The sequence below is a fragment of the Tursiops truncatus genome, chromosome 2 (assembly GCF_011762595.2).
Source record: "Tursiops truncatus isolate mTurTru1 chromosome 2, mTurTru1.mat.Y, whole genome shotgun sequence".
Taxonomy (NCBI): domain Eukaryota; kingdom Metazoa; phylum Chordata; class Mammalia; order Artiodactyla; family Delphinidae; genus Tursiops; species Tursiops truncatus.
In genome coordinates, this window is record NC_047035.1 from 95,098,461 (window position 1) to 95,115,886 (window position 17,426).

The 17,426-nt window shown below is 45.9% G+C and overlaps 1 protein-coding gene across 4 annotated transcripts in view; it reads right to left on the reverse strand.

The window, feature by feature from the left end:
* Positions 1–17,426, reverse strand: part of GNB5 (G protein subunit beta 5) — a 47,694-nt gene that overhangs the window by 10,647 nt on the left and 19,621 nt on the right. For all 4 annotated transcript variants that reach the window (XM_073801019.1, XM_033851683.2, XM_073801020.1 and 1 more), the window contains 4 exons: positions 17,193–17,329; positions 13,669–13,710; positions 11,564–11,640; positions 5,246–5,378 (listed from right to left, as the gene is read on the reverse strand). In XM_073801019.1, coding sequence (XP_073657120.1) covers positions 5,246–5,378; positions 11,564–11,640; positions 13,669–13,710; positions 17,193–17,329 — 389 coding nt within the window. The remainder of the gene's footprint in view (positions 1–5,245; positions 5,379–11,563; positions 11,641–13,668; positions 13,711–17,192; positions 17,330–17,426) is intronic.

Sequence of the window (17,426 nt, forward strand, 5' to 3'; positions counted from 1 at the left end):
TCTGTGGTACCTGCGGGGCTCTATACCTGCCTGCCACGTAGGAAGGGCTCTGTGAACGCTTGCTTCACAGAACCTCAAGCGGCTCCCACAAGCACCCAAGCCCAGCGTCGTGCTTCCCAGACATTAATGTGCAACCCCACACGCAGCTGCTAATAGAGAGCCTGGGGTGGGGCCTGAGATTCTGTATTTCCCACAAACTCCCAGGTGATGCTGACGTTGCTTGCCGGGACCCACCTGGAGCAGGATTTTGCTAAACACAGTCTCCTGTAGCTGGATCCCCCAGAGGCTCCCTGGGCCACTGAGTGGTGCTGACAGACACACAGGGTCAACCAGCATCTGCCGTGTGCTGACCATGTCCAGGCCCTCCGCTAGGCATCAGGGTTTGCAGAAAGACTGTGTCTTGGTCTCTGCTCTCCTGGAACTTGGTTAACAGGATTGTTAGGAAGGACTGAAACCCACCAAACTCCCTGTCCCTACGTTAATCAATTCCAGGGCCAGGCACACTTCCCGGTGCTGCATTAGACAATACTGAGAAACCAAGTAAAAATAACCTAGCTGCCCGCTCCAGGAAATAACTGCTCCTGCAAGATAAAACTGTGAACCAACTAAGCTTACTTATCAAGACTAACAGCTTTGTAAAAAATTAATGAAACAGAAGCCTCAATTAAATACAGTGGGAGACCGGAAGGGGGAGCTTTCATGTCCTGTGATGATAGAGACCAACAGGAAGAAGACAGACTTCTCTTCTTTCCTGGGAAGGATTCAGCCAATGAAAAGCCATGGACTCGGGCTTCCCTGGTGGCGCAGTGGTTAAGAATCCACCTCCCAATGCAGGGAACACGGGTTCGATCCCTGGTCCGGGAAGATCCCACATGCCACAACTACTGAGCCTGCACTCTAGAGCCTGCAAGTCACAACTACTGAGCCCGCGAGCCTAGAGCCCGTGCTCTGCAACAAGAGAAGCCACCACAGTGAGAAGCCCACGCATCACAATGAAGAGTAGCCCCCGCTCACCACAACTAGAGAAAGCCCACGTGCAGCAATGAAGACCCGATGCAGCCAAAAATGAATAAATAAAATAAATAAATTAAAAAAAAAAAGAAAAGCCATGAACTCTGTTTAATCCTCCCAACTTCCTTTTCCACCCTGTAAAACGGTTCTCCTTGCCTTGCTGTGTGGGGACTTGCACATGCCTCGCCATGGTCCACTCGCTATGGTTGCAGGCAAAAAAAGCGCAGGGGCAGCAGCTTGCTCACCAGCTCTTTCCGGAAGCCTCGCCGGTTTCCTCCACAACCGCTGCCAAGGTGTGTGCCCTCCCATTTTAAGGTGGGTCTTTTAAGGTGGAAAACTAGTTATGACATAATAGCTTAGGGTTGGTAAGCCCAGCGAGGTAAGGGTCTTATAAAGCAAGTCCTGGTGAGCAAGCTGTTGACCTGAAACAAATAGACTGCCAGGTATTTCTCCAGCAAAGATGGGTTTATTCAGGACCCACAGAGAACTGCAATTCAGGGTCTGCAACCATGGTGAGGTTGGACCACTCACCCTGGACCCTGAAACCCTCTAAGGACCCTTCCCCAGTTTCTTCATTTTGAGACGGTATAGTGATTCTGTCAAGTTGGGGTTCTCCCTTGCTGCAGTAGGTCTAATAAACTTAGCATTGCTGGGTGGCAGGTGTTTCTGATGGTCTTGGCAGACGAGACAATGATCACTTACGACAGAGTGAGAAGTGCTGAGATATAGGTAGGTCTGTGAGAGGGACACCAAACCCACTTTGGCAACATGTGAGCTGATCTCAGAGGAGGACTGAGAGCTGGCCACTCACTAAGGAAGGGGAGGAGAGCAGAGCGAGCTGAGGGGAAGGCGCACCTGTGCAGTGAATGAAAGGTGTGCCTGGGTACGGAGTCAGGACTTTAGCCTGTAGGCAAGAGGGACCTGTGGAAAGCTTCTGAGCAGAATGACCAAATCAAGGGTATATTTTAGGAAAATCTGTCTGAGGTCAGTGCAGCTGTCCCTCAAGCAGACTCTGGATAGTTTCAAGTACAAAGGCTGGCCCATGAATGAAGAAGAACACTGGGGTGCCTGGGGAAAGGCATGGTGGCCAGAACTAGGGTTTTAAATTTTGTTGCTGCCAGTGTGTGTGAGGCTTGGGCTCTGCTGCAATTGGGAGAAAGGCAGTGGGGATCCAGGGCTCAAGGCCTCAAAGACCCAGCTGATGGTATCGCAGAGCCCTGGAGCCAGCATGGTTCTGAGCAGCCATAGGGGGACCCACAAAGGTTAAGCCCTGGCAAGCAGAGCCTCCCTACGCCCCACCTTCCTGCTGCTCACAGGGGCTGGACGAGGTGATAAGACAGTGTGGGAAGGGGCTCTTGCAGTGTAAGTGCCCACAACAGAGCCCTCTGTGGGTGGAGATTACTGATGGCTGAGGAAAGAAAACAGGAAGTAGGCCTTAAAGGACTGCCAGCATTCAGTGCACCCACTGACTGTGCTGCACCCCTAGTTTCCACGTGCTGGTGGTCTCCTCTCATCCTCTCCCTCCTTCCCCCTCTCTTCCCTTCCCTCTCACACGCTAGGCCTAGCACTTGTAAAAGAATCTTCTGTTTCTTGCAGGGAGGGGACATATTACAAGGAAAGAATCCATTCCCACCCTGGCCTTGCACCTGCTGGCCACACCGTCTCGGGAGTGTGTTCCTGCCAGCAGTCTGGGAGGCCTAGGATCTTCTTGCAGCCAGGAGAGGCCCCTCCATGGAGAAAGAGCTGGCTGAGTTCCAGAGTTCTCAGGCTTCTTGGGTGTGGGCCCCAAGGCCCTCCTCAAAGCCCCCACTTGCAGGCAGCTCTCAAATTTGGAGACCCTCCAGGCTACAAAGCCCATGCAGCTGCCCATGGGACTCCCTCTGGCCTCGACTTCCCTTAAGAGGCCTTTGTACACCTGACAAGAGGACTCAGGCTGGTCAGAGCAGCTTAGGAACACACAAGACTTGGACCATGTCTTAATTTGAGAACTTGTATTTTGTGATGTGCTACAATTCCCTCCAATCTCTGCTGGCCACACCCACTAGGGGATGCTCCACCCCAGTCCTGTCCTAACATTTGCAAAGGGGCCAGTAATTGCCAATCTTTTTTGGGACATCAGGTCCAAACAAATGACTGCCTGAAATGATTCCCTCGGTCTAGCTCTTTAATGGGAATTTTCCATACCATACTCTTCAGTCAAAGAAATGAATAGTCTTTAAAAGTTAACAGTAACTTCTTAATATTTAAAAAATATTTTAAATATTTGTGCTCTTCATTACAATGTAAGTAAAAATAAATTTTATAAACCAAACATTCATTATGATAAATGCACTAAACAGATCCTCTAACTCATTGTCACTCATTTATTCTGGAATGTAGAGAATCTGTAGGTCTTATAACAGCTTTTTGAGGTTTCTGTTTTTCATCTTAGATCCCAGAGCTGGAAGGAAGCTTAGTTCATGAGTTCAGTGGTACCCAAACTAGGCTATGCATCTGAATCACCCATGAAGCTTTGCGTTAATATAAATAACAAAACAATAAGAGCTAATGTTTATTGATATTTACTAAGTATTTGAGATGAATCATCTCATTTAATCCTCAGAAAACCTCATGAGGGAGGAATTTACTACGATCCTCACTTGCAAGTGAGAAAAACAAAACACAGAGAATAATAAAAGCTTGCTCAGGATTCACCATCCAGAACAGGAGACTAAACATCCTCTGTTGCTTTGGCTGCCCCTCAGGCCCAAAGACATCCGATGTGGCCACTGCAGCAGCCAGGGCAACAGCACTCTCTACTGCACAGGCCTGCAAGACTCCTGGTTGCGAAAAACAGGTGTAAACGCTGCCCTCTAAGTCCGAACAGCCCTCCCGTCAGAAGTGAGACAATTACCCATCCCCGGGTCTCCTTGCCGCTATCCTTGCCACCCCCAACCCCGCTGCTGACGTCAGTCAGCTGAAGCCAGAGTGGCCTTTAATCTGACTCAGTCTCCTCCTTCAAGCAAACCCAATCTGCCCCAGCCCCAGCAATGGCTCCCTGCCATTTGTAGGGTCAGCCCCGCCACTCAGGGCACCCTGTGATCGGGCCCTGCCCACCTCTCGGGCCACCTGCCTCCTACAATGCTCCCCTCCACCTCACTGGCAACACACTCATCCTCCAGGGTGGCCCCTGCAGCACGTTTACGACCCCCCACTCCTGCTCTGAACTCCCAGCCTCCCCTGCTATTCAGTCACCCCTGGTATCTGGCAATGCGGGTGGTGGCATCTGTGCAGGCTTTCTGGAGAGATGTGACAGAGACACGATAGGATGCTTTAGGACTTGTGAGAGAAAACGTGGCCAAAGCGTTGAAGCTGGATTGTCTCCACTTTGTGGCTTGTTCAAAGTAGGGCACAGATTTACCCTCTGATGCTTTTTCTTTCCGAATGTGTTAAAACAGGAGTGAAAAATAGGTACGATGAAGCGTGTCACGTGCACAACTCTGAAAGTCAGCACCCTGTGAAGGTTTACATACGGAGGCACCTTGGAACCACCTCTCTGACCCAGACAGGAATTTCCACCACCCCAGAAGTTTCCTTGACCCACTCCCACCCCCACCAAGTCAATTAGAGGAGGAGGTTCAATATGGCATGGAGTTCATCTCATCTCTGCCAACAGTCAACAGCCCTGAATTTCCCCATTTCTGATTTTATTAAAAATAATAATATAACCAGGAATTCCCTGGTGGTCTAGTGGTTAGGATTCGGCCCTTTCACTGCCGTGGCCTGGGTTCAATCCCTGGTAGGGGAATTGAGATCCCACAAGCTGAGTGGCATGCTCAAAAAAAAAAAAAAAAATGCATATATACACACACACATATATACACATAAACATGTATACACACATATACACATACACACACATATATACACGTATACACACACATATACACATATATAAACACATACACACACATACACGTATACACACATATATAAACATATATACATGTACACACACATATACACATATATAAACATACACACATACACATATAAACATATATACATATACACACATATACACATATATATGAAAAACAACAGGAGCTTCCTCTTAGAGTCAACTGGAGTGCACACAGCCTCCTGTGAAGAGGGACACCAGAACAGCTTCCTCGCCTGCAACTCCACTTTAGCTCTCCACGACCAACCCTGCTCCCCAGCAGGCTGGCCCGTCATCATGCATCCCCTTATTTACCTGCATGTCAGAGTTGGTAAAGCTGCAGGCCGACAGGTAGTTGGTGTGCATAGCAACGGACTTCTTTTTGGCAGCCATGTTTTCATTTTTGTCAAACGTCAGTGGATACACAGAACACTTATTATCCAAGCCACTAGCATGGAAAGACAGAAGTGTCAAATGTTAACATAGGGCAGTAGAATATTCATATGCTTTCTCATTCACACAAACTTTTCAAATGGTTTTCCTTTGGCAGTATCATATGCTATAACCTTTCCCTCAGCTTTTACTTTGAAGATTTTCAAGTGTACAGTAAAATTGAAAGAGAAAATAGTACTATGAACACCCAGATCTCTTCACATACGTTCACTAACTTAACATTTTGCCATATTTGTGGGAGCAAATTCTGAACCATCTGAATACAAGTGGCAGACATGACACATTACATCTAAATACTTCAATCTGCAAATTTACATCTCCTAAAACTAAGAACATATTCTATAATCACTAACTCATTATCACATCTGCGAAAACAAAAATTCCAAACACCGTTTAATAAGCTATCCATATTCAGTCTTTCCCAACTGTCTCCAGGATCCAGGGCCCATTTAGATCCACACATTACATTCTGTTTTTATATCTTTTTTAGAACTTTTAATGGAGAACAGACACATTTTTTTGGTTGTTTATAATGAGAAAACTTAGGTCAGTTGTCCTACAGAATGTCACACAGTCTGGATTTGTCATGTTGTTTCTTAATGGTTATATTTAAGTATAACATTTTTTTAAAATTTTATTTTATTTTACTTATTTTTGGTTGCGTTGGGTCTTCATCGCTGCGCATGGGCTTTCTCCAGTTGCGGCGAGCGGGGGCTACTCTTAGTTGCAGTGCATGGGCTTCTCATTGCAGTGGCTTCTCTTCGTTGCAGAGCATGGGCTCTAGGTGTACGGGCTTCAGTAGTTGTGGTACACGGGCTTCAGTAGTTGTGGCTCGCAGGCTCTAGAGCACAGGCTCAGTAGTTGTGGCACACGGGCTTAGCTGCTCCGCAGCATGTGGGATCTTCCTGGACCAGGGTTCAAACCCGTGTCCCCTGCATTGGCAGGCAGATTCTTAACCACTGCGCCACCAGGGAAGTCCCTCAAGTATAACATTTTTAACAATAATATAAATGTGATATATAAAGGTGATATTGTGTTATTTCTTTCTTACTGCTTCACTTTAAGAGGCTTGCAATGCCTCTTGTGTCAAGATTGGTGACGCCAACTTTGATTACTTGGTCAAAGTGGGGACCACCAGATCTCTCCATGGTAAGGGTGATTTGTTTGTAATTACAAGCATATTTTGTTTTATTGCGCTTTGCTTTATTGCATTTTTACAAATTGAATGCTTGTGGCAACCTGGCATCAAGCAAGTCTATTGGTGTCAGTTTTCCAACAGCACTTGCTCACTCTGTGTCTCTGTCACATTTTGGTAATTCTCACAAATATTTCAAACTTTTTCATTATTGTTATATTTGTTATGGTGATCTGTGATCAGTAATCTTTGCTGTTACTATTGTAATGGTTTTGAGGCACCATGAACCATGCCCATGTAAGATGGTGAACTTAACCGATAAATGTTGTGTGTGTTCTGACTGCTCCAACTGACTGGCGTTCTTCTCTCTCTCTCCCTCTCCTCAGGCCTCCCTATTCCCTAAGGCACAACAATATTGAAATTAGGCCAATTAATAACCCTACAATAGCATCCAAGCATTCAAGTGAAAGGAAGAGCTGCATGCCTCTCACTTTAAATAAAAAGCCAGAAATGATTAAGCTTAGTGAGGAAGGCATGCTGAAAGCCAAGACAGGCTGAAAGCTAGGCCTCTTGTGCAAAACAGCCAGGCTGTGAAAGCAAAGGAAAAGTTCTTGAAGGAAATTAAAATTGCTGCTCCAGGGAACACACGAGTAAGAAAGCAGAACAGCCTCATTGCTGAAAGGAAGAAAGTGTTAGTCTGGTCTGGATAGATGAAACCGGCCACAACATCCCCTTAAGCCAAAGACTAATCCAGAGCAAGGCCCTGACTCTCTTCAATTCTATGACGGCTGAGAGAGGTGAGGAAGCTGCAGAAGAAAAGTCTGAAGCTAGCAGAGGTGGTTCATGAGATTTAAGAAAAGAAGCCGTTGTCCATAACATGAGTGCAAGGTGAAGCAGCAAGGGCTGGTGTAGAAGCTGCAGCAAGTTATCCTGAAGATCTAGCTAAGATAATTAGAAGGTGGTACACTAAACAACAGATTTTTAATATAGACAAATGAGCCTTATATTGGAAGAAAATGCTATCCAGGATTTTCACAGCTAGAGAGGAAAAGTCAACGTCTGGCTTCAAAGCTTCAAAAGGCAGGCTGACTCTCTTGTTAGGGGTCAATGCAGCTGGTGACTTTAGGTTGAAGCCGATGCTCATTTACCATTCCCCAAATCTTAGGACCCTTAAGAATTATGCTAAATCTACTCTGCCTGTGCTTTATAAGTGGAACAATGAAGCCTGGGTGACAACACATCTGTTTACAACACGGTTTACTGAATATTTTAATCCCACTGTTGAGAACTACTGCTCAGAAAAAAAGATTCCTTTCAAAATATTACTGCTCATGGACAATGCACCCAGTCACCCAAGAGCTCTAATGGAGATGTACAAAAGATTCATGCTGTCCTCATGCCTGTTAACACAACATCCATTCTGCAGCCCATGGTTCAAAGAGAAATTTTGATTTTCAAGTCATTCTTTAAGAAATACGGTTCATAAGTCTATAACTGCCATAGATAGGATTCCTCTGATGGATCTGGGCAGAGTAAGTTGAAAACCTTTGGAAAGGATTCCCCATTCTAGATGCCATTAAGACCATTTGTGATTCATCGGAAGAGGTCAAAATATCAACATTAATATGAGTTTGGAAGAAGCTGATTTCAACCCTCGTGGCTGACTTTGAAGGGTTTAAGACTTCAGTAAGGGGTTCAAGACTTCAGTGGAGGAAGTAACTGCAGATACGGTGAAAACAGCAAGAGAACTAGAATGAGCAGTGGAGCCTGAAGATGCGACTGAATTGCTGCGATCTTATGATAAAACTTGAACGAAGGAGGAGTTGCTTCTTACGGATGAGCAATGAAGGTGGTTTCCTAAGATGGAATCTATTCCGTGAAGGTGGTTGAAATGACAACAAAGGATTTAGAATATTAACAGACTTAGTTGATAAAGCAGTGGCAAGTTTTGCGAGGATGGACTCCAATTTTGAAAGAAGTTCTACTGTGGCTATAATGCTATCAAACAGCACTGCATGTGACAGAGAAATTGTTTGTGAAAGGAAGACTCAATCGATAAAACAAATTTCACTGCTGTCTTACTTTAAGAAATATCCACAGGCACCCCAGCCTTCAGCAACCACCATCCTGCTCAGTCAGCAGCCATCAACACTGAGGCAAGACCCTCCACCAGCAAAAAGATTAAGACTCATTGAAGGCTCAGTTGATGGTTAGTATTTTTTAGCAATAAAGCTTTTTTTTTTTCTTTGCAGTATGCGGGCCTCTCACTGTTGTGGCCTCTCCCGTTGCGGAGCACAGGCTCCGGACGCACAGGCTCAGCGGCCATGGCTCACGGACCCAGCCACTCTGTGGCATGTGGGATCCTCCCGGACTGGGGCACGAACCCATGTGCCCTGTATCGGCAGGCAGATTCTCCACCACTGCGCCACCAGGGAAGCCCAGCAATAAAGCATTTTTTAATTAAGGTATATACATTTTTTTTTAGACATAATGCTACTGCACACTTAGACTATAGTATAGTGTAAACTTGACTTTTATATGCACTAGGAAACCAAAAAATTTGTGTGACGCACTTCATTGTGATATTTGCTCTATTGCAATTGTCTGGAACCAAACCTGCAATATTTCCAAGGTATGCCTGTAATAATAATCTGTGGTGTGACACCTTTAGGTCATGTTAATATCCTGTTCCCAACAACCATCATACAATGGCTTTAGCATGATTATCCTTGCTTGAATAAAATATTACTTTATGGTACAAAATGGTGATCCTCTAATTTGATAATTCCTTCTGCATTTATCAGCTGATATTTTTCTGTAAAGACAAATCCAATCCCTCCTCCTCCCAGTATCACTGCACACCCATGGATTCTTTTTTCTCTTCAACTGGGTTATGATCCATTACTACCATTATTCCATGTGATGCTAAAATTATCCCAATTTGGAAAGTTGGCGGGGGGCCCTTCAAGTGGCTCCTGTTTCTGTTTGATAAGGTTCCATTAATATGACTTGAGTGTTCCCTTGCTTTCTGGAACAAGAAAATATCCTAGGCTCACTTTACTCTTTTCCTGCCCCAGACCTACAATCAGTCTTACTCCAAGGAGCTCTGCTTCCATTTAGTGGGGAATGACATTTAGGAGGGGCATTCCCTTCTGAGGCCCTGGGGAACCTAGGGGACCCCTTTGCCTTTCCAAATGCTTGGAGGTGCAGGTGTAGACTTGGGTAGTCTCTTACCAGTAACTAGCTTTGGCAGCATGTTTATAGATGGTGTGAGTGGGAATGATTTGCACTTGGCTGTGACAATGAACCAGCATGCTTCAGACTATGGGCTTCCCTGACTCTCAAGGTGAAACATGTTCTCTTATTCTGAAGCTTCAGAGTAATTTCTGTAGCTCTGTCGGGATACTCACTCACACTTGGGTTTATTTGCATTGCTATGAGAAGCAGAAAGGTTTTGCAATGTGATGCATTTGGTATTGCATCTCTGCTTTAGTACCGAACTCATTCTGTGACCTTTGTTATGTTTTTTAGCCTCTCTAAGCTTCAGTGTTCTTAACTATAAAATGGAGTGGATCCCACTCACCTTTCACAAGGGGCTGTTGTGAAGATAATATAGAGTTCAGAATGGCCCTTGACACATGATAGAGGCTCAAGAAGTGGTCATTATTGTTATTTTTTTATTCTTTCTTGGAGGCAGGTACTACGTTTTATTCATCTTTGAATTTCCCTAGGACACCCAGTCCAGTGCCTTGCACACAGGTGCTCATAGCAAGTGTACAATACCTGAATGAAGGCTTCTTGGTGATATGGCTTCAAATAAAAAATACACATATATGTATATAAAATCAACTGACACATTTTTTTGAGAACGGAATTGTGTAAATACTGGTAGAGTTTCAGCTTTCAAGTTTGGAACCAACTGAGAGATAGACCCAGAGGAAGAGAAAAACACCCTTTTGTCACCTGTAACGACATTTAGAGAATATGACATAGGTGTGGATCTGTGTGATAATGGAGTTACAGGGATGTCACAAGCCATAGCTGGGAAACACTATGTTAGATTATCACTGGAAACTGAAAACGAATCGCGGCATGGTCTGACTAGGGCAGATGGTGCTTTTATCTAAGATGAGGACTCAGTCTTTCTCAGTTTAGTTTTTCTGCTCTCTCCTCATCCATGGGACTCCTGATATTTTAAAAAGTGCTTTCCCAAATATTCACACCTTGAACTTCTACTTTGGTTTTTATATCAGCCTGTAAGACAGCCAATGCAGACCTTGACCATCTACCACATGCCAGGACCCGGGAAACAGAGATGACAAGAGATTAAGGCGCCAGCCATTCCTCCACTCTGTACTCTCTCTGCACCGGGTGTCACCAAAAAAGCTGTCTACCTGGGCCTTGTAAAATTATTCTCACCCCTGACTGTCCCCCTGTCCTCCTGGAAATCCCTCCACTGGGTTTCATGTAGTGAGGGTTAAAATAAGAAATAGCCTACAGAATCATTTTCTGAACTACTGTTGAAGACATTGTGTGCTATATTATTATATTCATCATATATCACAGAAGGATATACCCAACGTGTTCTTTTTGTAATTTGGTGCTAGACATCTGATATCTCAATAGCAAATATTGAGAAATTTATATAACCCATCCAACGCTATGCATTTGCTAGAATTAATGCCCGATTAGAAACATATTACCTGAGGGTTTTTAAAAATGTAGAGTATTTATCATTCCTACTGAGTACTGAAGAATTAACCTTACTTAATGGAAGGTCTGGCCTTTGCCCTTCACTACTGGGAGGTGATCTCTCAGGCCCTGGAATGTCCTGTCTGTTGGGAGTGTCTTTGCCTGGGGTTTTGGCCACTGGACAGTCTAACACTGTGATCTGTGATGGAGGTTTTGGGACACATCCTGTGAGTTCTCACCTCTGACGGAAGTAGAGACTAAAGATATTAACCTGACCTCCAGGAGAGAGGTCATAGAACAGTATTTTATGGCCAACAGGACATGTGAAACGCTGCTGTGTCACCCATACTTACCCGCATGCAATGGCACATCCCGATGGGGCATACGCGCACGCCATCACCCATGTGCAGGGCATCGTGACCGCGTGCTCCTGCAACACAGCACACACCATGCACGCAATGAACGAGGGCACTTCTACACAAACGTCAGTTTTTACCAAGTAAAATCACTGAAGCATCTACCAAGTTACTTTCTAGTCTCAAAGGTCAGTGGTTTGGGCTGAGACTGAAGAGGAGACTCAGATCCTCTATAATCAACCAAACTTTATGTCATACATTCTAAAAGTTAAAAATCTCAACTAGCAAAAGAATATCCTTCACGTCTTACTTCTTTCTTACTGTTATACTCCCCCTGCTGTTCTGAATGAATACTGGGGCTCATTTTCTTTGAAAGATCTGTCTGAATTTCATTTCACATACGTATATGTTTCACCTTATTTACTCAGATTCCCTCTATTTTAAAAACGTATTCTTGAATCTTTTTACATGTATGTTACAAGTTTGTTTACCTGTGAGTGAGTATACACGAGCCTCTGTCCTCTGTGGGTCTTAAACCATTCCTGGGCAGGTAGGAATGGGGGTGGGCTTGGGGAGGGGGATTAGAGTTGTGCTCTGGGAGAAAAGGAAACCTGTAACATGGAAGCATTCGGAGGTGGTGTAAGTCCTCGGCTCCTGGCTGGGGTCTGAGTCACCCGTATTCTCCTGCACGCATATAAGCAACTAAGGCATGATTCAAAAACTTCTGAGTCTGTGGCCCTATTTCCATGGGAGCCATGGGCCCTGGACCTGGTTCTAACACCAGCGAGATGTGCAGCCTCACACAGGCTGGCCATTGTCTTATCTCATTCTCCTTCTCCGTCTGGGAAGGGAGAGGATGGGACTAGATGGTTTGTAAAGTACATTCAAGTGCTGGTCTTCTTTCCTGTTATAATTCTCTGTGTTTTTGTGGGGAGACATGGGCCTTGATACTGCCTGTCAAAGTTCTTTGTCACTCACGGAGTAGTAGCCCTTCAGACACCATGAATAACCTACTTCCACGAATGAGTGGCCACTCTCAGCACAGGGCATCCCGGCCCCCTTGCTGACAAGTGGTAACTATGGCCCTGCCAGGGACCACAAGCGGTAACCCAATGGCTCCCCAGACATCAGGAGGCGTGTGCTCTACGCCATGCTAAGGCATAAGCAGAAGCAACCCCCTAGCCCCACCCCTGAAGATGCTGAGGAGTTCTGGAGAGGCAGAGTGATGTATAGGAAAGCCCTCTGCAAATTGTTACGTTGTCATTTTTATTATTCCCCAGGGGCCTGACCATTCCAGACTCTGCTCTACAAGATGGTTCTGGGCCCCCTTGAGCAGGTTGTATAACAACTGCCTATTGTGACACTTACTGAACACGTTCAATAATGCGGAATAAGGACGCTGTTCAATTTGAGACAGATAATAGGTTTCTTTTTTATACAGTGAAAAGGAAGACTTTCTTTCTAAGTAAACACTGGAGTCCATATTGAATATACAGTACTTGTTACTGCAAATGCCAACACGATGCAGGCATGCAAGCGCACCTACACATAGATTCTGGCCTTTCTGTTTCATTACAAGTCTAAACTTAGGTCTCGCTTGGAGCAGTACATGCCTATGCCAGACTTGCAAGGGGCTGAGACTCCACGGCATCCCTGTGGAGAGCAGTTTAATCCCACTGAGGTCTCAGCTCCCCACCCACTGTTTGCTCAAGTCCACGTGCTATGGAGTCTAGTCGAAGACAGAGAGGGGAGAGGAAACTGGGGGTTGGGTACCTCTTATCATCAGCCAGAAGAAGAATCCTAAATTTAGTAGTAGCATGTGTGAATGCGACAAGTTTCGGGGCCATGCCCTTTCCTGTTTCCGTATCGGCACCCTCTGTGTTCGCCCTGCATGCTCTTCTCTGGGCGAGGGGTTCGGCTCAAGAGAGGAATGAACGCTACAGTGGGCTGCTGAACCATCCGAACACGGGTGGGCTTTCATGGTGTTTGCACCCCCAAATAGGCTCCTGAAGGGCAGGGCGACCAGTAGTGGGGTGCTTGGAGAGGACGAGGACAGGGCTGGGGTTCTGAAGTGCCTCAATCCACCAGGGACAATGCCTTACCTTGTTAGTAGTGAAGGAATCCCACACGATCACCTTCCCATCCTGGAAGGAAATAAGTAAACAGTTGAACAAGCTAGAGGTCACCACTGGGGAGATGGAAGCGGGGAGGGGCAGTATAGGGGTAGGGGATGAAGAGGTACAAATTGTTATGTATAACATAAGCTACAAGGATATATTGTACAACACAGGGAATACAGCCAATATTTAATAATAACTATAAATGGAGTACATAACCTTTAAAACTTGTGAGTCACTATACTGTACACCTGTAACTTATATAATATTGTACATCAACTACACTTGAAGAAAAACAAAAAAGAGTAAACAGTTCAAAAATTGTCAACAAGCCCTAATACGTTAACTGCTGAGAACCTCATGGAAAGCCAAGTCCAGCTGGGCAGTGCCAAGTGGAAAGCCAGAGCGAGTATCTGGACAATCAAGACCCTCCAACCCATCCTTGAAGAAATGCGAGTAGGTGGCGACAGCACTTTCCAGCATGATGCAAATCTTAGTTCTCAACCTTGCATCCCTTGTGTAGATACAATGACAGAAAGCAACACTCAGACACTTCTTTTATGCCAATTATAAACCAAGCACAAATTGTTGGTAAACTGTCATCACCATCGTACCCCGAATGTCAGTAAGTTATACAGGGATAAGGTAAAGCTGAATTTACCTTCAGATGCCTGACAGTAACTAATGGTCCCCCCACCCCACCTCCCCAGCCTGTCCTCCCCACCATTCGCCTGAGTCCACGTTCCCTGCAGGATCGTGTAAGAGCCCCACCCCACTCTTCGCCCCCCCTCCCTGTGTGGAAGCTGTGGAGGGGAACTGGGTGGGCCTGACATCAGTCTGACTCCCCCAGGTGCTCAGGGACATCACAGCCTCACCCCCACCCACCCTGCAAAACAACATGGGACTCACACCTATGATGGTGGGGGCCCCCGTGGGCAGCTGTTCCGGAAACAAAGAGCACTCCCTGTGGAGGGTGAGCTCTGGGCGATGCCACAGACAACACAGCCACTTTCACTGCGATCCGCTCTGCAGCCCCAGTAGGGGGTGTGGGGAGGGGCTATGATGCCATCTGTTTGTAACACAAACCCATCAGAGGTAAACCCACGTAAGCCCCGGTGACTGCAGCGCAGTCGTCTACCCAGAACGTGGTGTGAGGGTTGTCTGGGCCCCCAGGCTCCCGCTGGCAGTGGAGGAGGACGGCTGAGCCGACCTCCTTCAGCACGTGGGTCCCCCCCACATCCTCAGGGATGGAGAATCTGCAGTCTCCACCGCAGGCTTGATTTTTTAAATCACTCAAGCCATTTGGAGCCAGATCTGGTGAGTGAGGTGAATGCCACTTAGGGGCGCCAGCAAGGTCTGAGTAATGAAAGTGACACAGCTGCCTGCTTCACTTGACCTGATGGAGGATTTCCATATTCACGCTGCGTGGGGCTGAGAGGCCGTGATCAAAGGCAAAGTTGGCTGTTTGGGGCCTTTTAACACTCCTAAGCACATTTGTGCTTCTAATTTTTCTGACTAAACGCCCATACATGCTGTGTGGGTGAATTAGATAACAGAGCAGAGGGCTGCGGCGGGGCCGGGGGTAGAGACTCAGTGTATCACCCAAGTCAGCGTTCCCTTCAGAGGCTTCCTCCACCGCACAGCCCGCCTGCCTGGCTCCACCGCCCACCTACTGTGCGCTCTGGAGAGAGAAAGGCAACCAAGAAGCTAAAAGCAGTCTCATAACTAAATGTGGTCCCTCCGTGAGCACAGACACCAGGGGCCTACGTACCTGGAGAGACTGTGCCTCCACCCCAAACCCCAACCCACTCAGTCAGGCAGATGAATTTCCTGCCTTTTAAGGGAGAAAGGCTGCTCTGAGTCACTCAAAGTCTGTTCCAGAGCCCTTCTGCTGTTTCCCACCTTCCTCCCTTCCCCCACCCACCTCTCCGACTCCCTCTGCAGTAGAGGTGGATGGATGGAGTCAGTCAGCAGTGCTGAAGCATCCCTCCTCCTCTCCCACCCTCTCTAGTAAGAGTGGTACACGAGCGACAGAAAGTCCAACATATGGCATCCTTTTAAGGATTAAAAAAAAAGTCTAAAAGGCTAGGTGGCAACACGTACATCTCAACAACCACTTTGTAAAAAGGAGCCTTTGGAAAAAAGTCTAGAAAGAGGTGCTCTAAGATAATAATGATTGTAACAGGGCGGTAGGGGTAAAAACCTTTTCTTTTTTCCAGTTAAATACATAACTGATACATTAAATTTTTTTATGAACATTAAAAAAGCAAGTGCAACGTGATATACTAGATTTGCAGGTAATACAGGAGATTAATAACACATGTCCTATCAAACATAGTACCGACAGAGATATTAGAACTCATGGATTATTCAGAATATGTACAGTTTTGATACTTAAAAGGGTTATAAATAAAAACCAAATTTGCCTTTGAAAAAGCTGGACTAATGGCAGAGGCAGGGGTCAGAGGGGTGGTAAACTGGCCATAAAAATATATGACTTCAGTTTATGGTTTTATGTTCAACGAATGTAACATCAAAATAGACATAAAAAGCACTAAGCAGTGGTAGCTAGCCTCCTGAAAGACATGTCCTTGTCCAGGCCCCTCTCTCATTATATCGGTGTTGGTCTGTGTGACCAGTGGAATGCAGAAGAAGGGAAGGAATGTCACTTCTGAGGCCAGGTCATCAAAGACAGCACGGCTTCTGCCTTTGTCTCCCTCTCCTGCTCTGGTGGAGGCCAGCTACCATGTCGTGAGCAGCCCGATGGAAAGGTCCATATGGTGAGGAGCTAAGGCCTTAGCCAAGAGCCATGTGAGTGAGCCATTTTGGAAGGGAGCTTCTGCCTTAGCCAAACTGTCTAATGACTGCATCCCTGACCAACATCTTGACTGCAACCTTGTGAGACACCCTGAGCCAGAACTATCCAGCTGAGCTGCTCCTGATTCCTCACTCTCAGAAACCATGTAAGATATGAAATATTCACTGTGTAAGTTGTTAAACCTGGGGGTAATCTGTTATGTAGCAGTTTAATAACTAATACATAAGATGTAAAAATAAACCATGTCAGCTATATAAAATGAATGAAAAAAGTATACTTCACAAAATACATAGTTTAAATTTGTTCTTTAAGGCATAAAAACTGCTAAACTCTTAAACTAAAAGAAGCCACAATGGCACTTCAACCACTTACGCCCTCCACTTGGAGGAAAAAAACCCCTAATTTAAAAATGGTTTCACTTACAAATAAGACCTTGAAATGTACTCAGGAAGAAAATTTTTGAATGGTTTGTAAAATAGAGTTTATAATATTTCAGTTATTACTAATTTCAAATCTACCCAAATTAGTGAAGTTTTCAAGTACGCCAGAGAATTCTTACCGGGGTAACTCGTGTCCTTTGGCGAACAGGCAGAGACATAACATTCGGAGAGGGTCTTTTGAAAAGGACGGCTCTTTCCCTTCAGCTTACAATCAGAAATGTGCCCACCATCACCTGACAGGTGTGACGTACCTGCGAGGAGCTCACGATCCTCCTCTTATCCTTGCACCAGTCCATGCACAGAACCTTGTTCCCGTGGCCTTTGAGGGTCCTTCTGGTCTTCATGACAAACTGCCCCAGGGCCTCCACGCGCTCGGCCACCTGGTGTACTGCAAGGACAAGACACACTCAATCCCGTGACCAAGGACCAGGTCTGAGCCACAAGTTGGCACAGGGAAGCCATCGGCGCTTCACTCTCCTGCGCTT